The sequence below is a fragment of the Temnothorax curvispinosus genome, unplaced genomic scaffold, assembly GCF_003070985.1.
Source record: "Temnothorax curvispinosus isolate PA1 unplaced genomic scaffold, ASM307098v1 QBEX01001491.1, whole genome shotgun sequence".
In the NCBI taxonomy this organism is placed as follows: Eukaryota; Metazoa; Arthropoda; class Insecta; order Hymenoptera; family Formicidae; genus Temnothorax; species Temnothorax curvispinosus.
The window spans coordinates 378,766-400,561 of NW_020211271.1; the positions used below are offsets into that span (position 1 = coordinate 378,766).

General features: G+C 38.6%; 1 protein-coding gene across 3 annotated transcripts in view; it reads right to left on the bottom strand.

The window, feature by feature from the left end:
• Positions 1-987: 987 nt before the first annotated feature.
• LOC112464225 overlaps positions 988-21,796 on the bottom strand; it is a 26,495-nt gene continuing 5,686 nt past the window's right edge. Inside the window, exons 1-7 of one of the 3 annotated variants that reach the window (XM_025031101.1) lie at positions 12,449-12,915; positions 9,426-9,665; positions 7,952-8,341; positions 7,236-7,537; positions 6,580-6,979; positions 4,811-4,926; positions 988-4,575 (exon numbers count right to left, since the gene is read on the bottom strand). In XM_025031101.1, the coding sequence (XP_024886869.1) occupies positions 1,981-4,575; positions 4,811-4,926; positions 6,580-6,979; positions 7,236-7,537; positions 7,952-8,341; positions 9,426-9,507 (3,885 nt within the window). In that variant the 5' untranslated portion in view covers positions 9,508-9,665; positions 12,449-12,915 and the 3' untranslated portion in view covers positions 988-1,980. Of the gene's footprint in view, positions 4,576-4,810; positions 4,927-6,579; positions 6,980-7,235; positions 7,538-7,951; positions 8,342-9,425; positions 10,076-12,448; positions 12,916-21,796 lie in introns of those variants that run through there. The other 2 variants (XM_025031093.1, XM_025031109.1) reach the window with 2 other exon arrangements.

A 21,796-nucleotide genomic window follows, 5' to 3' on the forward strand; every position in this document is an offset into this window, starting at 1 on the left:
CACGATCGATAGCTGAATCTGTCTTGTCAGACGATAAATCTGTCGCGCCTCTTCCATCTTTCGCCATCGAACGGCATGACAGAACGTCGAATCGTGTGAATCAGCGTCATTTTTTTTCTTTTTTCTTTTATTCTCGTTCTCCCTTTTTGCGTAAGCTTCGATTTAACCCTCTACTGATAATTAACGTCGTCAGATGCGACCCATGATGGGTTCGTCTATTTTTCATTTTTTGTTTTACTGCAATTATTTAAAGCAAGTTAATAAATTTTATTGTATTTCAAAATATATCAAACGTGTATTTTCGTCAAGACGCTTTTTTAACCATGGTTAATCAAGGTCGTATATTGTCTTGACGATTATAGCCAGAAGAAAAGATAAAAAGTAAATTAAACCGAGATTAAAGTTAGCTGCGCTAATAGAAATGGACGATTATACTCCGAAACTATAATATATACTCAAATTAAAAATCCTGCAGTAAATCGAAGTTGCAGTCGTGTTATCATCTTTTTACTCGTTTCTAAAAAATTACGAGATTAATATATATATATGTATAAAGCTCGCGATAAAAGTCAGGAGTAAAGATTTATATATGTATTTCAATATTGTTTTCTTTTCTTATTTTTTACACAAAGCAAATGTAGCTCACAAAAATTCGATTCGCAAAAAACTTTTCAATAATACTTCAAAATTCTTCATACAAAATACGAAAACGATTTCAATTTATTTATGTCGATTAACATGGTAAAAATAATTAATTAATTAAAATTATCTGTATGGTCAAACCTTTTTAATTATAATTCAAGTCTTCATATGAAATACAAACAATTTCATACGGAAATTGTTTAAGAAATCATTAAAAAGAAATGAAAAATGATAAATGTATAATCGCAAAAGATGGACAAAGTAAAATAATGGCGTCTCCTTTCTTGCCTTGATTTTTTTCTTCTTCCTTCCTCTCACATTTGAATATAAATATTAGGGGCACTGTTGACTTTAAAAATTGAAACGTTTTATTCATATTTTATAAGCAAAAACACAACAAAATTCAAGTACACTTATTCCATACATGTTAACTTCAACTAAAATATAATTGTACAATAACATGACTCGTGTGTGTACGATGCAACGCTTTAATGTCTTTATGAATAATCGGCATACAATCGGATCGGACGCGTCCGATGAATGGAGGTCAATAATTTCGTGAAAAGGAATCTAAACGAATATGCGCATGCACTGATAAGGATCATCATCATCAAGCGGACAAGGTCTCCCACGCGCTTCTCTCTCTCTCTCTCTTTCTCTCTCTCTCTCATTCTCTCTTTCTCTCATCAATTTTAACAAGTCTTAATCGCACCTTGATATCTCGCTATTGACTATTATCAAGGAGAGTGCTTTGAAATAGTTACAAAAACGGCCGCCACAGAATAAGGCACACAATTGATGCAACGCGCATTTTTTTTCAACAATGTAACGATATATATTCGTACTTATTCTTTAATGTTACTTTGATGTGAACAAACGTCCATAAAGCTACGCCTGATCATCTTGGAAATGATTTATATGTATTCATGCTTAAGGAAACTAGAACTTTGCAGGAACAATGGTGTCTACATATTGATGCTGTGTGACATTAGGTTTCGCGTTTTTTTTTCTCCCCCGTCGCTTCCCCCGTTATCATCTTCACCCAGCACTGTCTTATATGTCGCTATTCGATTCATTCTTTTCTTTCTCTTTATTATCGTTATCGTTAATGTGTACTATCGGTATTTATTATCGTTTTGCGTTCTGCTAATGCCTCGAATGACTTCTATTTACACATCCCTCTGAGGTATGTTGCGGGCGTTATGATATGGGATACATGACTTCGCGAATCACGTCTATCAATCAACCTATAATCGCGATTATGCAAACTAAGGTACTCTCGATCTATCCCTGGACACAAATCAACTAAAGCGTGGGCTATCGTCGTAACGAACGATATTATTGTATGTTGCAGCACACCGCTCTGCTCGGTATCGGACCCTCGCCGTTCTGACCGTACAACGGCCGTTGCCGGAACATCTTCGTATCGAACGATAAGAACGGCGATTTCCCGGTGTAACAGCTCTCGTACGCCTCGAACGCCTCGTCGATGGGTATCTTCTCGTTCCCTATGGTAATGTCCTGATTTTTGTCCGGTATAAAGATCGGGATCTCCTCGCCGCGGAAATACCCGATTGTTTTGTCCTCCGGATCATTTGGCACTGTTCTCGACTTTGACGAGATTACCGACGTGCTGAACTCGCTCGACTCCTCCTCCGTATTGACGGTATCCCGCGCCAATCTGTAATACCTCTGCACATGTTCCACGTTAGCTCGTTCGATCTCGATGTTATCGTCCTCCGCCGCCTCGCCCTCGCATAAAACCCCCGGGGTTTGCAGCATCCTCCTCGGGGTTATCACAGGTTCCACAGTTTCCGCTTCCCAACACTCCAACACGTCGGGCTCCTCTATGCTGACCGAAGACGCTATCATTACGCTATCGTTCTCGTCGTTCTCGCTGCTGGTCTTCTCGCGCATCTCCACGTTTTTGTTAATCACGTCGATATAAGCAGCGTTCTTCGCGACGGGATTATCATGATCGTTAAACGGAACAGGTTCGTACGAGGAGGTCGGTAACAACCTACCGTCTTCCGAGACGATAATTTCCCCCTTCTCGAACGTCCGTACGCTCACCATACTGCCCTCGCTTGTCTCTTTGCCCTCCTCGACGTTTAAATTATCTATACGTCTCATCTTGATGTCGATATTCTCAACAGGATTTTTACTGATTTTTCTCAATGTCTTCATTCGTTTTACGTTAACTCTCTTCGAGTTTATCCGAGAACTTAAAGCAACCCTCATACCCGCAACGCTATCCTCCTGAGTAAATTCGCAAACGTCACCAACATTATTCTTCGGCTTGTCTCTTGATCTCACGCCAGTGACAAAGTCCAACGAAACCAACGAGGAAACCAACTGGCTCTGCGTCTTCTCATCAACGTTCTTGTTCCGTTTGTCGTTTCTCTTTGCCTTTGTTTTTCTTTTCACGACTTTCGCGTCCCTCTTTCTTCTGCCGATCGATGCCGAATCAGTTTCCATCTCATCATTCCTGGCGTTGATGTTGTTGTTGTTGGTCTTTGCGAATTCGCCGCAGCTAGCCGTGCGCGACAACGTAACGTTGTCGACGCCGCTATTAGCAGATAGTGCAGGCATGGGGTTGCCTTGCAAGTTTTTTGGCGGCTTTACATCCATTTCTTCGTCATCGTCCTCGTCTGTCTCGCTCTCCGAGGTTGACCCTGATGTTACGAACAGATCAGGCGAGTTCGCTCGACGCAGCCACTCCTTTACCGCAGCCGTAACGGGATACTTCTCCGACACCCGAGTCTGGCTCTCAAACCCGGAATCCTCGTTCGAACCTTCGACTGTGACTCGGCTTGTCGCTTTAATCGTGTCCTCGTTACATATCTCCGATGCGTCTTCCTTGTTCGCCACTTTCTGTTCCGTCTCGCCCAGCTTATCGTTCACAATACTGCATTTGCAGTCTGCGTCCGACAGTTCAACGGCTTCGAACTGTTGTATGAGCATCTTATTCTCTACATCCAGGTGCGCGGAGTCATCTAAGTCCGGTCCGGGCGTACTCTCTCTCACGAATTTCAGACCTTTCTTATATTTCCTGGGCAATCCAAGTGATGTTGCTCGTGTAACGGACGAATTGTTGCAGTGTCGCAATCGTTGAATTTCGTCTTTTTCGTTGATATTTATCGTTGTTAAATTGGAGCCATTGTTTTGAGGACTTACCGATCTCGACTTCGATGCCCTCTCTGTCAAGTCAGCAAGATGTTCGTAATTCGTATCGCCGTTCGTTAAACTTTCTTGATGATGTCTAACGCGATTACTCAATATATCTGTATTAACGTCGCTGCTATTATTTTCGAATAGCTCATGTTTCACATTGGCACTAGTCGAATCGCCATCATTCTCCATAGTATCAGTTCTGGAGGGCGCTACATCAGTCGGAGCACTGCTCCTTATCTCTGTAGTCTCGTTCGTCATTATCGCTTCCACATTCACGACTAGATGATTCGCTTGACCGTTAATTTCTGTATTTCTGCTTCTTGGCGTATGTCCAACTGCGACTAATTGAATGTTCTCTAAAGACGTCTTCCTCACGATTTGCTCCGAGTTGCAGATTGCCATTTCTTCCTGGTTCGTTAGACTTTGAGCAGTTGACGAATCACACGTCTCGGTCTCGCGACTGGCGGATTCCGTTTCGACGTAGGATGATACATCCCGTGCGTCAGTGACAGACGACGACGTGACTTCTTCGGCCACGGTGGTGACGATGGATGTCGAAACAGGACCAAAGGGGATTCGCGATTGCAGGTCCGGCCGCAACTGAAATTCCTGGCACTCGGGATTGAGCGGTCGATTCGCCGCCGTCGTCGTTGCAGTCGCGGTCGAGGTCGGACATTCTGACCAAGGTAATCGGGAAGACGATACATCATTATCACATTCGGAACTGTATTCTCCTTCTTCCTCATCTTCGGTGTTACCCTGTTTAATCAGAAAAAAAATTTAATTTAAAAAATGCCAAGTTTTACCAAGCGATATTTCAGTGAAAAATATCTCGCAATAAAAAATAGTTACGAGATATTTCTGGTATTCATATTCATACCATCGGTAATATATATTATTGCTGTTATATGTTAATCATTTCTTCCACAAAAGCAATTTAAGTGCTTTAACAGCATTTATTTTACTTTGCGTTAGGTGAGTTTTGCCGACTTACCAAAGTAGGTCTTCTCTGTTTTCTTTTCTTTTTCTTCTTTCTTCGCTTGGCGCACGCCATTGTCATAGCTGTTACGTCCATAGTTCTCACCAATGGCCCGCCCTGGATGGTAACACCTTGGAAACAAAAGAAACGGTCGCGCGTTATCAATCTGTCGAGGGACACGGGGAAAACTGTCAACAAATAATATTTCAGTGCGATAATTGGAGACCCGATGAGCGATTATGATCAGGAGCTTAAATGAGCGGCTAGAACGTGCCGGAGTTGTCGCGAAAAGTGAACTTGGCTTCTCGCTGCTTCTCTGTGCCTTCCGACTTCTCGTATATCGAAGCGAACGACACGCAAGTGTTATTTTTGACGAGTTCTATTTAAGATGTAGCAACGCGTTGCCGTTGCCAAACTCTCATCTCATGTCTCTCGCGCAGCCAAGACATATTTCCGACGTTAAATTGTGCCGGTGTGACCACGGGACGACGTATCTTCTCGTGCGGTGGCCGCGAGTCAATGGACTCTCGCATGAGATATGCTTCGTTACTGGTGCAATGTGAGAACAATGAGACAATACGGCGTGTCGCAGCTGTGAAAAGTACATCGAATGACACTTATGCGAGTGACATATGTCGTTAGTCGCGAGCGACAAACAGACAAATCGAGCGTGTACAGAGTTGGAACTTTAGGAACGATCGTGAAGAATGAACTGCACCGGGCTAACTCTCGACATGAAAAAGCGCCGAGCAATCTCATCGATACGATCAGCCTCATTTCACGAGGCTGCGGGGACTCGAGGCTCCCGTTTCCACGATCGTGTCTAAAGCGTGGTACCTTTTTTGCGAATTATTACCTTTTACCTTGAATGTGGTAGAGGCACGGTGGTAATAAAACAGCAATGATGCCGATGGACGGGACAGAAGTCATGAATCGGGGCATATCCCTTTCCTTTGGCCGCGCTTCCGATCGACACTGTTCTCGTTTAACATTAGAAATAGGTACAATCAAGCGTACTACGGCCAGTGTAGCGCAGTACGAGGAAGGAGCGTTCAATCCGCACATATATAAATAGTTCAATAATTGCGCTACTCCATAATTGATCGTTACTTTTTCCTACAATTTTTTCATTCCATTCTCGTTATTAGTCTAGCTTATAGTTACGCAACAATTGATTGCGTACAAAATGAGTGTCTCGCATTACTATTCTTCCTTTAAATCAAATCTTTAATCGAGTTGATATTTCCTCTAGAAAATTATCGAGATATTTAATAGCGTTTGAATATATGCAATAAAGAGTTAAAAACTTTTTGAAAAGTAAATTTTAAACTTGCTAACAAGTAACAAAATGTTCGGACAATTATAAATAAGCTTGACTGTAATAAAATCTAACGAACTCTAATCATACTTTATTTCAATTTTTACTATTTTTATTATCCACATTAAACAGTATAATCTGAATTAACTTCCAATAATTGACAAACATTATAGATTCTAGTAAAATTTTTCTTTTTAATGCGTAAATTGCGAATTTCGATCGCGCTAGCATTCCTTCCCCGAAATGCGCCTATTTCTCTTAAACGCAAACGTGGGCAACAACACACTTGTCCGTTGTTCCGTCCATCCGACTGTGAACAGAACGAAGGCTACGAGGGCAAATGTAGGTCTGCTCATGCAAGTAGCAAAGAGCAAGTACAGATTTTGCCAATCCGTATATCATAGCACGCGCACATTACTCAGGGGGACCGCTTCGATCCTATAAATCTATCTATTTCGTAACTAACCATTAACGTTGACCAAAGGAGGCCCGAACATGTAGTGACCAGGATACATGTACGGCTGCGGCACGGCCGGCATCATATGTGACATGTGCACTGGTTCTTGCATCAATAGCGGATCCAGGTAGGGATCGACCGTTGTCATGCCGTTCTCCAAATGTTGTTGTCCGTCGAGATGCAGCTGCTCCAGTGGTTGTTCCTCCGCGAGCTGCTCCTTCACGACGTGCTGTTCCATGGTCGCGTTATTCGCCTCTTCGGGTTGCTCTTCGATCTCTTCGGCTACGCTGCCGCTGCAGCTAGCGCTACCAGTGCCGCTTTCATTCCACACGTTGTTGGAAGCTTCCGCTGTCACTATCGTGCCGTTCTGCTCCTCCACTATCGTGACCGGTTCTGTACTTTGATTAGTCTATAAGTAAATAATTAAATAATAATTAATTAGATATATTATTATTATAATTGTTTGGAATTAATACAAAACAAGTTTAGTTTTTCCTACGCATCTCAGAATCTCAATATTATTTTACAGTAACAACCAAACAATCTAAAATACTCTTAATAGATTACCCAATTATAGATAATATTTGCATTTCTCTGAAATTTATGCGGATTTATTTCAATCGAGCATTTAATGGAGATATACAAGTGAGATTTCGGGCTATTACCTGATAGTCCATTAAACAATATGGTTGATTGGCAAGTTTAGGCACGAAGGCAGGATTAATCCATTCAATCGGTCTTAGAGGAACCGGGCCGCAGGGTACAGTTGCTAGAACGCTTGGTCCAACTTGAGCAGGTACTGGTGCAGGTCCGACCAACATCACAGGATATTCGTAATAGTAGCCGCTCGCATGATCGTAAAACGTTCCATATCCTAGTTGCGCTCCTGGCTCTACCACGGGCGGATATTCTGCCGTTCCGCTGTCCCTATCCAATAGTTGCTGGTCCTCTGTAGTTTCACTACCGTCTGCAAGGATATTATCGTTTAAACGTCTCTCTAATATTCGTTTATCGGCAGACTAAACATATTAGCGAAAGGATGATAAAAACTTTCTCCTAAGCAGTGCCGTTGTAGAAAAGACGAAAGATGCAAGCTTTTCTTGAATAGATATAGAGTAAAATGCGAGTAGACGCTCAGACATTAGAATTCATGTTTCAACGATAAAATTTCAAGATATCAGAATTAAACGTACAACATACGATAATGGCAACTTATAAAATTGGAATATTATTTATTAGAAATATCTTATTAGAATATATTTTAACTTGACTCGCTAATTGGTGGAAAAAAAAAACAAATTTGCTGGAGTTTTAGCATGCGCTTTTTGCTCGCTGTTGGCGCATATAGCGTTTAGCAGTACGTTTATGCTACAATCACCACCTGCGGTGGAATGTGACGCCGATTGACTCTCCGTGGTCGACGGCGTAGCGCTAGTGCTCGCGTTTCCAGTCCAGGGCTTCTTGCGCGACAGGTAGCCCTTCTTGAAGAGAACATCCTGCCGCGGCGTCGTGATCCTCGTGTACTCTTCCTCGTTGAAAATGATCTTGGGCTGCGACGGCGAGCCCGCGCTCTCGTCCCTGTGCGATCTCGAGCCGCTGCTGGCGTAGCCGCTCGTACTTCCGCCGCTGGTGCTGGTGCCAGCCCGACGTGGCTTGTAACCGCTCTGTTGTCCATTCCGTTCGAAGTGTGTGTGCGCGTTCGTCTCCTTCTCCTGGCTCTTCACATAGTCCTTTCGCAAACCCTCCTCCTCATCCTCTTCACCGGGTGGAGCTGTCGAATCGAGAACAACGTGATTAGTGCTGAGACTTACTAATTGCGTGTTGTAGTCTTTAATTAAACTCGAGTGAAATATAACAAATGAAATTGTATGAAATACAAATTTCGCGATAATGAATTAGTGTACGCAGAATATCCGAGATTTTTAATAATTCGAATTTTAAAATACTCAAAAGGATATTTTAAAAATACCTAAATAACATTTTGTAGACGTTTCTTTAGACTTTTTTTTACAATTGGCATCGCGTTTAGTCATATATGTACATTCGAATTTTTATATCAAGATATAGGCTATATAACATTACAAATATCAAGTGGATTCGATTTCTAGGAAATCGATGCGCCGCCTGCATACGTACGTAAATTTAATTGAGCAAAAAGTGAGCAATTAATGAACACGTAATTGCCAGACTGTCAGTCGCGTTTAATAACGAGAGAAAATGTTAGACATTTCCGTGACATCTGGAATGACCACTTCGCACGTTGTGTTTAACGCAGGAACCATATCCTTCCAAATGTAATTCGCATAAAATTGATCGTATCACGCAGGAAGTGTTTATGGAATTGATCGCTGTGCACACAACTATAAGAGAGCTTCATTCAGAAAAACGGAGCTATTAATTCATACGCAAAACGTGTTATTACTGTTCGTGTAAAACATATTAATTCGTGCACGAGTTAATATGTTTTACGTCCGTCTCATTTAGAATTTTATGCAAATACAATATTTTAACATATACAATATTAATAAAACCGGACAGAAAACCTAGAAAAATTGCAATTCAAAATTGCAGCGGAATTAGTTCGCATTTTATGGTTTCGAGACTATCTTAAAGAGTGTTTAAATTATTCAACTGATGGCCGACAAGCGAATAAATTATTTAAATCACATACGATAAGAAAAACTTTGCACCATTTTCTTTCACCTGCCGCTATAATTCTCTGCTTAAAAATCTCAACGTTCTTTATATATATATATATATATATATATATATAGACTCTCTCTACATATTGGCTTAATATATTATACAACAAGCTGTGTTCTCCACGTGTAGCTATTAAGGTGGTGTTTCCGTACCATCTTGGTACCTCGCTAAGAGTAGCACATGATTCGAGGAGCCGATCACGCGGGTGACCTTCTTCTGTCGACGCCACTGCATCGCACCCTTCCTCCACCTGATGTTATCTTTCCTTCAGGATTGTCCTGACTGATCGGCGAACAAAACCGCTCTCCGAGGAGACCGGTCGATTCGATCCAAACGTTGTTTGGCGCTCGACGTAGACCGAGAGATCGGTTCAGAGACGTTCACCGCGGCCACTGATGAAGGACGAGGGGATGGCGGTAACGAGCAATATGTGAATACAGGATTAATGCACCGCACACGATTCCCCGAGAACGACTGCGATCGGTACGGGGAAGGGGGTGATGGTGCACGCGCCGAACGAGACGAGGAGCGAAGAGTCCGCGAGGGATGTATTTGCGCGTATGGTAGCCGGGAGGACGCGTTGCCCATTGGCTGCCTCCACCGGTACCAGAATAGCATCGGAATTAGAATAGAAAACGGGCTACCAAGGAGGCTACCGAACTGTCGGCGACTGATGTCTCCGTAGAGACGAGTGAAGAATCGCCTCGACGCTTGACTCCTTCACCTTCGGCTGACCGTTCGATTAATTCTTTACTGAACCGAATCGATATTGTAGACTAAGACATATTTCCATCAATGTAAATTTATTTTAATTTCGCTTAACTTACTTTTTATCTTTTATTTAGTTCTAAGACTTATTGTTAGAAAAAGATTTTAAGTTAAACCGAGATTAAAATTAATCTACGTTGGTAGATAATGGATACAATTCCTACAGACATTGACCGAAGAATTTATGAAAGTAAATAAAACAGTAAATAGTTGAATAATATAATGGCAATGTAAATAATTCAGATGATAGGCCAGATGTTACACATTTTATTTCGGTAGAATGATGACAATTTTATTAGATCCGGGCAGACGGTTTGCCGCTTAATTAAAACTGACTTGAATCTTTTAAAAGAGATAGAGAGTGCTTTTTTAAAACAAAAAAATTTGTTGAAAAACTAATAATGATTATTTTAATAAATAAGAATTATTTCGAAATTGCATAAAAGTTTCAGCTTTATTTTTATAACATATATTACAACTTCTGACAAATAAAAGGTAGATTGAGGTAACAAGTATACTTCATTCAATGGTGGTTTAATAAGTTGTGCATAATTTTATTGCGGAGTATACGGCTCGTAAACTGGATTAGAATCATTGTCGACAAACATAAAATTTCAAACGTTTCTCGCTTTGACGTTTACTGCATTATAAAAGTCGGAAGACAAATAACAATACTCGCTATAAACCTGCCAGATGATTTTCTAAGAAAACTTTCTAAGATTGAGATAGCAACGAATTTTTTTTTGTTCAAGCAGGAGTGCGAACGCTCACTGAGAGCAATTATAGTAAGATCACTAAATGAAGTGCTAATTTTTGCCGGTGAAGAGCAATATTGAAAGGAAATTAGTGTGTCAGAAGGCAGGCACATTTGCAGCATGTCGGTTTCGTCCAATTATTATTATATCATTATTAATAGTAATATTATTATTATTATTACATCATTGGATTTAAAACATCTTTATCTTTTATCTCATCTCTCTTTTCCGCTATCTTTTCCTATTAATATGTTACTTTTTTTAGGTTCTTCGAGTGCGGAAACGTCATATTCGTGATACTATCAACTGAAAAATAACATTTTTTAAAACTTGAATGTAATTAATGCGCGCAGGGAAAAATGGAAAATAAAAAAAGAGAACGAGCGAATCTCATACTTGTCTGCAACGCGAATTATTTTTGAAACGTAACGCCGAGTCTCGTCCCAACGTGCATACATAACATACGACATATCGCATTCTCGTTCCAGATTCCGTCCTGGCTTACGTTTCAAGCGAACCGTGCGTTAAAACGTCTAGATATCGCGCGGGCGTATTAATATCTAGATGATACGTTTCATTGATCGTGTGCAAGCGAACTAGTGCTCTCCGCGTATACATCGAGTGCATATCCTCCGTACTCGAGTATCCGAGTACCCGTCGTCCGTTACCCAGAATCCGCGCGATTGATACCAAAAATATCTACAGAACACCTGGCGTCTCAGGATAAGCTGATAAGTAGAATCGCGTTCGTTGTATTTGCATCCTGCAAACATACCCGACCCGCAATATTAGTACATTCGCGCCGTACCAGATCGTCGTACATTACGAAAAATCGTCCTTGATGTCGAAAATAATTTTTCCTTGAAATCTGTTTTGCTGCACGAACGTGCCTTATATGTCATATAATGCTGCACTTATAATGTAATTTAAAGAAGTTCGCCGCCTTATATTCGCGTTTCATGTGTTACAAAAAAATTTGTAAAAAAAGGAATCGACGTTCTACGGCTAGCAGTTTTATAGCCTAAAGGCTAAAAAAACGTAGAAACAAAGTATCAGTAATTGTGAATAAATATATTACGTATAGAGGAAATATTTTCCTACAAAAGATATTCTTACGCGAAAGATTCTTAATGAAATTATAAATTCTACAACAATTTATAATGAGTTATAAATAAATTCGGTTCGCGGAGTCGATCTTTATTTAGCAACAAAATTTCAAGTATCATCATTTAATGTTTTCTAATTTTGATATCGTATTTTTATGTAATCGAATTCCAAATTAAAAATTAATAAAGTCTTGAAATTGACTGAGGAATTATTCACGTGTTTTTTTTTTAATTTATATTACAGGTCGCTTACTTTCAATTGTTCATTGATGAAAATTACAGGTATCAACCTTTTCGCAATCAACTGTTTTCCATATTAATAAGGAATTTTCTACATAATTTATCTAGAAAATTTAGATATATTAAAACATTTATATCCATCAGTAGAGATAAAATATTTTGTATAAATGCATTGTTTCTGTGATAATTTTTTAATTTTTCTTTCTTATCCACATGAAAGAATATTTATTCACTCTAATGTGTATTCGAAGAGCGGAGCGAAGAGTATCATAGACGGCCGGGCAGCGAGAAATTACGTAATCTTACGAGTCATATGGCGATGAGTACTAGAAACAATTCTTTTCTTCGGGAAAAACTTCGCTTTACGATTTCAGGATCGTGAAATCTCCCCGCGCATGATCCTCTACTTTGAGATAAATCGTCGGAACGATACTTTCGCTCGTGGAATTTTTCATTAAGGACAATTTTCTATCAAAGACAAAGGCAAAGCGGAGAAGATCGCCACGCCCGCCGTGCTTTCGGGAACCACGTTTCACGTATTTTCAGTCAATGCGAGACCCGGTCGAAGTCGGAAACGGAGTCTTCGCGAACGGACGGCAAATCCGCCGGCTTCGGGGACGTTGCTCGTTTTCGCGGCGTCGTCGTCGCCGGATGGCAATCGAACTTGGGATTCCCCTCGCCGTCCGTGGACACGCACGAATAATGCATACCGGTCGCGCACTATTTCTGTCAGGACGAGGAGTCGCGGAATTCTCTAAGATCGTCCCGGCGGCACTGCACTGGCGCGACCGTCTCGGCATGCACCGCGCCACGATGCTCGTCGCTTCGATTTTCCGCGGTCGTCTGCGACTGTGCAACGCGAACGATTTTGTGCCATCATGTGCTTCCCGTCCATGAGCGAAGAAGGTTCGCGAGTCCGTTCTTTCCTGTTCCTCGGCTATTTTAGAAGCAATTTCGATCTCTTCAGCCCTTTAACCACTTCCCTTGCACGAGCATGCTCGGATATTATGTCTTCGATATAGTGCACCAAGTATATTAGAAAACATTAGCAGTCTAATAAGTAAAGAAATATGTATGAGGAAGAAAAATGCCATACAAATGCATATACATTTTACTTTGTTGTTATAAATTTAAAACCAAATAAAGTAAAAGAAACTTAACTACTTTTTCACTTTATAATCATTTTTCTGCAAAGATACTCGGGAAAACATGATAAATTATTTAGGGATAAATTAGAGGGGAGAGAGTTCCTAAGAGTATTTGTATTTTCGGATTTGCCAAACAATTTTTCTATATGTAATTGCGCGAATTAATAATAAATCTATTCATTCATTAACTGATGGTCTCCTCATTCAAAAAAATATCGAAAATCTAGTTATTGTAGGTATTGTAAAAATAATTATCTTCTTATAGATATTATTTTTTGTATTCATCACATATTTTTGCGAGATTAAAGATCTGCAAAAAAAAGAAAAGATAATAGATCTTCCGAAAAGATAATTTATTTTCTTCTAACGATCTGGATAATTTGGTGAGATGTCCTGTAAATCTACTTTAATGAATTGATTCTTGTAATTGCAGTACCTACATAGAACAAGAGAATTCAGCGTAAGAGAAAATGAGCGTTGATTTACGATTTGACGAAAGCCGGCGTCTGTCGTTTCAACGAGGCAGGTCGAGGCTTCGGGGATGACGAAACGGCGAGCGCACTTTGCTCACCGTCCTCGTGGCAGGTTGACGTCTAAGACGATGTCTCACGAATAGTCGAAGTATAATGATTTGGAACGTTGGACTGTTATAGAACGGCCTAGGCACATTGTCAAAAACATAGGCCCAATGTTCTCTCTCTCTCTCTCTCTCTTCCTCCGCGCAATTTGATCTTTTACCGATCTACTTTCCAACAGGATCGGTTACTGAAAAGCGGCTACACCTTCGACTGCAACGGGAATAACATATGCATGATCTGATGATTTAACCAGTTATCGCATCTCGAGGTGCGAGACGCGAGCAAAGTTCTTCGAACCGGTATAGGCTTTGTCTTGGACTTTGCGACTTATTATTAAAAATGAGTCATTACGTTTCTTGCGATATTTTTCTCCTAATATAAAACACATATTCAATTAAATATTGTCGCTAATTACTGCACGATTAATAAGCGATTTTTAAGCAAAGAATAGTATACACGGAGAGAATTTTTTGTTATATTTTATCGCTAAATTCATTACAAATTTGGGACAACTTGGCAACCAATTAAATATTATCGGACTTGGCAATCAATCAAATATTATCGGTATATAACGAGGACTTTTTTGAAATATACAAAAGACATTTTATAAACAACGTAATAAAAATTATCAAGCAGATTAATAATTTTTGAAAAATTATTGAAATTTTACTACATATTTTAGTAAAATTAATCAAATATATTTTATATTTTATTGTAATAGATATTAATATTTTTTATTATAATAGATATTAATCAGAATAGCTCGCATAAAATTCTTCGTGATACATGTTGTCCCACGACTATTATGATTTTTAGAGTAAATTCTAAGAGAAAATTCTCTCTGTGTATTAGCACACAATCATTTTTGTAAAAAATGTTGAATCGCCGAGTTGCCGTGATTATAAAAAATCCAGTTGCTATAAATAAACCGCGGTTACAGCATTTATTATTACATGAATATGTATGTGCATAAAATAAAGTAGATATACGGAGCTATTAATTAAATAAAAAAGCAACATGAAATAATAATGTATTGACACTGATACTCAATGACGTAGCGTAGTTTTAAGACCAAAGATATAACACAGGCCTAGAATGTTTTTTAAGGCCTTGTAACTTGATCTTTAATTCTTGAACATGTGGTAAGGCACAAAAAATATGTTGTGACAATCTCTGGTAATACTTACTAAACACGTTGAAAGTTTCAGATTCTTGTATGGTTTTTCTTCTCTTTCTTAGGAGATATATGATTAGTTAGAGAAATGTGATACGTTTCTGGCGCAAAGAACCATTACCCTCTTAAAGAAATCAATATGAGAAAATGGTCCCCTCCCCCGCTACTTAGATATCTATTATAAATATATTAATCTATTTTTCTTTCCGTTAATTGAAATTTTGTTTATCAACTACCCAAAATAGACCAAGCACTACTAAATAAATTCCAACGTTTATAATAAAGAGGTTAATAGAATAGAGAAGAGTAAGGGCAACTTATGAGAAACATCTAGATATGAAAGATATGTTAATCGATTTTTCAAACTACCGTTTTTCAATTTGGAACAAATAACTTATGTATTGCCAAAAATTAAATTCTTCATTTAAAAGATGCATGTTACTTATTTAGTACGACAGTATGTATAGAATATTACAACTTGTTTCAACGAGTTTAATACCCGGTACTATTGATATTCGAGACTGTATCTAAAAAAAGCAATTAGTATAAAAGTGCAGGTGATTAATTGAACTTTAAGATTGATAACGTTTGGATCTTAAGGTAATCTTAGAAGTGATGTAACATGACATAAGAAGATTACTTGCACTTGCTGGCAAGCTGATTTTTATGACCGTTGTAAAACTAAAAGTAGTTATAATATAACTTCCTCGAATGTCATGTTATACGAACGTGCTTGACGAAAATATTAACACTGAGAAATCAGCTTAGAAACTATACACTTGTCCTTCTGTCATGCTTACGTAAGATGCATTACGTGAATAACTTAGTATGTTGCATTAACGATAAAACATGATTTTAATACGAGACATGAAATTTAGAAGAACTAAATTTCTTCAAGCACAAGTTTCTAATTATGGAGGAATAAATAAATAGCATCGAGCGATTTATCTATTTCTGTCTCTTATCTTATTTCTATCTCGGTAATAAATATTTCGCGAAAACGAGAATATCTTCAAATTGCTGCTCAATCCTTTTCGCGCAAAGATCGGTCAAGGGATACTTTCCTCCTTCAAGCTATGTACATTATACATTATATGATACGTACAGAGAGCACGTATATTTCTGATAAGCGAATACCAGATTAAGTGTCAAGTTCACAAACTGGTATGACATGGTACACGATAGCCAACGAATATGTCGTATCACTTCAACTGTACTACGTACTATCGATCAATATGCGTGACAATGAAAGTATTATGTAACTCTTGGGTCGACACCTTATCGGAATTAATACGCATGCCAACTTAGCTCGTACTCGAAAACAGACGAGTAATTCAGAAATGTATGTGTGTGTGTGTGTGTGTGTGTGTGTCAAATACACTCAATGAATCGTATGCAGTCCACAACCATAATCGTATGAGGCGGAACCCCCATTTATTGCCAATTGTATTGTATCGCGTAAAACGTGCGCTAATAATTAATTCCGTGCAGAGTTTCTGCAACGGTTGTAAAGATATCGATCTTAACTACCCTGTTGCCGGAAACTTGACGTGATCAATTGTGGACGAGAAAAGTTTTCCCAGCCGGATGAGAATATCGCTCGTCGAAAATTTCAACCGCTCGAGTCAGATCGATTGATGGATGAAAGAGGTATCGCAAAAAATTGGATAATTTTTTTAACACTTATGTGCTACGCGGCTAAGACTCTGTGATTTATTCCTTGAAATATTTTTTCGCAAGAAAAATGTTTCTCTCCAAATTGTGTAGCAGAAAACGTTCCTCTCTCCAACTTTCTTTCCACAATTTTAGAAACGTTGTGCATATCAGGAACTACAGAATTGTATCAGCAATACTAGAATTGGCAAATAGTCCAAAAGTTCTTTGACCTTTCAAGGCACAAGATCATAAATTTACGGGAAAAGAGTGCAGACTAAAACAAACGTTTGTGCCAGGAGCGTTAAATTGCCGATATCGCCCTAAGTTTGACGCTTAAAAGACCGTAAAACAACTATTCTGAAGCAAAATAGGTGTGACGAACGAAGACCATAAATGAGGCGGACGACGGTATCGATACGTATAAATAGCGTGTAAGGTCCAAATGTGTTCTGCGGAACACCGCGCGCGTGAACGTGACACGCGCTATTCTCTTAGTGCAAGTCTATTATTAACAATCCTAGACGCTGTATCCTCAGCAATTTCGCGAGTTCGGTAATGAACGCTCTTGGCTGTCGCGGGTGTCGAGACGGTGCGTCGCAAGACTTATCGTAAATTTTATGACAGATTTCTAAGACTGTTCTGGCAAAGGTCTATTATTAACATTTCCAGACGCTGCAGCATCTTTAGCTATATATTTAACGAGCAACGAATACCCATGTCAATATACAGCATGTCGCAGACCGACTCGCTGTAAATTTTGTAAGAGACTTTATAACCGGCTAAGAGTTGACTTTTTAAAAAGTTTTGAAAGACGAGCAAAGTTTTCAATTATAAAAATTAAAATTCAAGCATTGTTATTAATTCACTAATTGATTAGTTATGAATAATGTTTGAGGCAGCCTTCATATATTTCCCGTCTCTACGACTTTATTCTATTTTATATAACTCAGTTCTTCTTCGGAAATAATTTGCTGCTTAATTACCATGATGACTACAGTTGTTGATATAAAAACTCATCCTTTCTAAGAGACATGAAATAAACAGGAAGAATTAATTAGCAAGAAAAAAAGGAAAGAAATATTTTTTATTTTCAAAATGCGTTCGATGTAGAATCGCGGATTCTTGATGGACATGGAGAACGATAGACACGGGGACACAACCTGTGTGCTGATAGAACGCGATACTTCAGGCTTGAGAGGAGATTCGGCCGGTTGTGCAAGATCGTGCCGAAAATGCCGTTGCCGACTCAAAATCATGCGGACGAGTCGCCGACGTCGCCGCTCGTGACAACAGCGCGGAAAACTCGTCCGCGAGCATGTGACGGGAACCTCGTGGTCACTCACGTGCTATTCATAACCCGAACTCGCAGCTCTCCGTTCCATGCACCTCCCGATGTGCGCGTATACGTATTCGCAGCGCGCGTTACACACGTTATATATGCACTCACGGCGCGCGCACATGCACACAACGTTGCACGTAAAGCTGCATTTTATTATCGGTAACCATTACGTAATTCGTCGAACGTCAGGAAGGTCTACGATCTTGAGCACGTGCAACGTGCAATGTGTGGAAACCTTGCCCGCGCTCGATACGATATGTCCACGCGGAAAAGGAGCGTGGAAAGAGAGAGAAAAAGAAAGAGAGGGAAGAAAGAGAGAGATTCTATTTTTTATTCCTTTGTACGTGCGTTTATTATTGTTACGGATTCTGTATATCCATAAAGTAGCACGATGTAAACGGAAAGTCTTACGTAACACAGTGCTTTCGATTTCATTATTTTTTATTTCAGGGTGAATAAACGGTTTTCGATCAAATTTAATTACGTAATAGTAAAATATCCTCTTATCTTCCTTGTATTAATGGCTCAATTTAACATAGCTGTAGTAATTTAATTGGAGCGAAATAATTGGATAGGCGATCAGTTTCAGAGTATGGTAAGTCGGATTAAATGTAACAGATCGATCGATTGTCGCGGCCTTCTCATTAGCGAAAGATAATTGCTTCTAATATTTTTACGACCTATACTAATTACTACCGCTTGGTTTCGCTTCAGTTCTTCCATCTGTTTTCATTAATTTTTCCGTTAATGTTAACGTCTTATAAGTTAGAGTTAACTAATGTTATATCCAAGCAATTATTATGAAGCACATTCGCTTTTATCCACATAGCTTTTATACTAACAAATGAAAAAAAAAATGTTTATTTAATCTGAATGACTTTGATAAGAAGAAGTAATTTGATTAATAAAGAAAAAAAAAAAGAAAAAAACCAATTCCTTTTTCTAACAAAATATTGCCCTCGATATCTTTGCATTGACATAAACTTGCGTCAATCTTTCTTATTATTTCAAGCTTCTATATGTATAAGGTCTATAAAAGATCTATTGGGTTATCTTCAACTTTCATTGCATGTCATAATTCATCTCACGCGTTTTCTAAAATAGTCTACTCGCCTTAGGTTCGACGTTCGATGGAACATGTGCTGTAAGAGCTTACGTAACAATCGTGCTTCTGTCCACGAACACACAAGTGCAGACATGCATGCATGCATATTCTATTTCGTTCTTTCTGTTTTGTTAATGTTATACTTAGCTTCTCGCTGTGTCTGTAACGTGAACTTCGCGCGGCCGTGTCGAAAGTTCACGCCGCTTACTGGGATCACTATCGATCCTAAGAGGCAATTACGTTTGGAAACCACTCTAATTACCTAAGCATGAAGCCTCAAAGTTTGCTTAATAATGGAAAGAGAAGACGCGATATAATTATATTCGTTGTGAGATATTTCTAGATAATGCATCATACCGAAAGAGATATTTAAGATACTTTTTGGACTAATTAATAATTCTTATTAATTATTTTTGTTTGTTTCTTATAAAAAAAAAGAGATAGAAACAAATAAATCAATGAATTAATATTTGACTAATTTTAATATTTATGATTGATTTTATTTCTGCACATAATTAATAAAAATAAAAATGGCATAATAAATGATAAGGAATTTTTTTACTTTTACAAAATACGTCGCGTGTTATGTACCTACTGCATTCCTGTGATTTGTATATCTATAATAAACCAAACGCTAATATATAGATATGTACAAATAATATTAAAGTGAATAAATAAGTCATTGAATTTATAAGATTGCAATATTACATAGAATATCTTGTATTTAATAGTAAATAAACAAGATTATATCTGTATAGTATCCCAATATTAAAATAGTTGCAAGAGATATTAAATCTCGCTTATTGGAAAAAGAATCTGATTAATGTAATTGAAAACTCATTAACGTTTTATACATATTTCCATTGCAAGCTTGAAAGATCATAATATTATTTCACGAGTTCGCTAATCGAGCAATATTGTCGACATCATTCTCGATTTATATCTCACGCTATTTTGGAAATTTTTACTCACCATCTCATAATTTAAACTATCTTTATATTTTTGCACCAATGCCTCGAGTTTTTACTTTATTAAATCGCAAGGAACTGACCTTAAAACGTGGCAATAAATTTCACAGAGATAGATCGGCAATTTTGTTCAACGTTTATTCGTCACCGATTAATTGTAAATGCAGAATTGCTACGATTATTTGCGCAAGAGAAAAAAGCGTTTGCGCGCGGATATATTTGCGTTGCGGGCACTATAGGAGATAATGCCACTTTCTCGGCGAACTCCAGCGCTCGGAGAAATGTGGCATATGCATTCGCAGTAGTAAGAGTCGATCATTTATGGTACTATAAGCAGCTTGCGCTGCCGCGATGTCCGCCGGCATAAGAAATTTAAGATGTAATCGATTCTCTCGTAAAGAGGAGAAATAGAAAGAGAGAAGGGGAGGAAAGAGACTTGAGATTACGCACAGAGATTTTACCCGGATTTTCCTTGTATGAAGGAAAATTTCTCTCAAACTTCGAAACTTCGAAATTTTCGAAAAGTCGATACTCTCGTGGAACTGTTGAAACTGGAAACGGTCATGACATTCCGATCTTTACAATTACAATGTGTATAAATTTGGTATCCATCATGTGTCAGTATTTTATTTTTTTTTATATTAATTATTAACAATCCACAATGCTTACGCGCATCGAAGAGAGTCGAGCAAGAAATATCGATACATTTGACGCGTTGAAGAAAGATGTTAATTGCTAACAATGTTAATCGCTAATATTGGAATATTTTGTATTTTTTTCGATATTACTCGTACATTAACTTCTTTATTGTAAATTTATCACAGCATTTTACTTCCATGAATAGTATGGACTACAAAGTGTCAACACACTTTTTCTTTCGTAAGAAAAAGAATATTGATGCTATATTGCTCTAATTGGAAACGTGATCAACTTTATTAATCGATACCCGTGACGAGTATTCCGTGAGGTATGTTTGAATAAATTATGTGTCAAGCTCTAAAGCCTGTAAAAGCCATTTATCATAAATTCCTGCTCAAAATCAGAAATTTCATCAGGAAAATAAAAATTACGAGATTTCCCGGGGGGCGGTGTAGACGACCGCTGTGTCCGAGATTGGCATTTCATTTACCGACGTTAGCTCGGCGAGGCATTCCATTTCCTATACGTAATACGCGGCACGACGACGATCGAGAGACGCGACGCCTAACTATTGATTTGCTCCGGTATCGAGTTGAACGGGAGTTTCCCTCTCTCGACCCTAGGAACTCGCAATGCGGCTCGTGAAGACATTTATCTCATTTTTACAATGCAAACTTTTACGAGGTGCGCGGATATTCCGAGTCACTATTGTTTTTAATGTGGTTACGCTGAGAGAGCGCGACAAATTTAGAACTCGCTGGATATTATTCAGAAATACGCGAAGCTGTATGAAAGATCGTGGTAAATAGACAAAAACAAAACGCGGCAAACTTTAATGTAACATAAATGGAAAAAGCGGATATACAATTATGGGAAAGTTTACTACAGCTAAGTAGAATTATGTTACAAAAACAGAGGATAAACTCTGTTATATGATGTATATATGGTTAACGTAGTTTGATAGCTGTAATTCTCATTTGACATCGCGCGGTTAATGGTGCTCGATGTATTCATGGTTCCGAGGTAGGATGATGACAACAAAGTGAC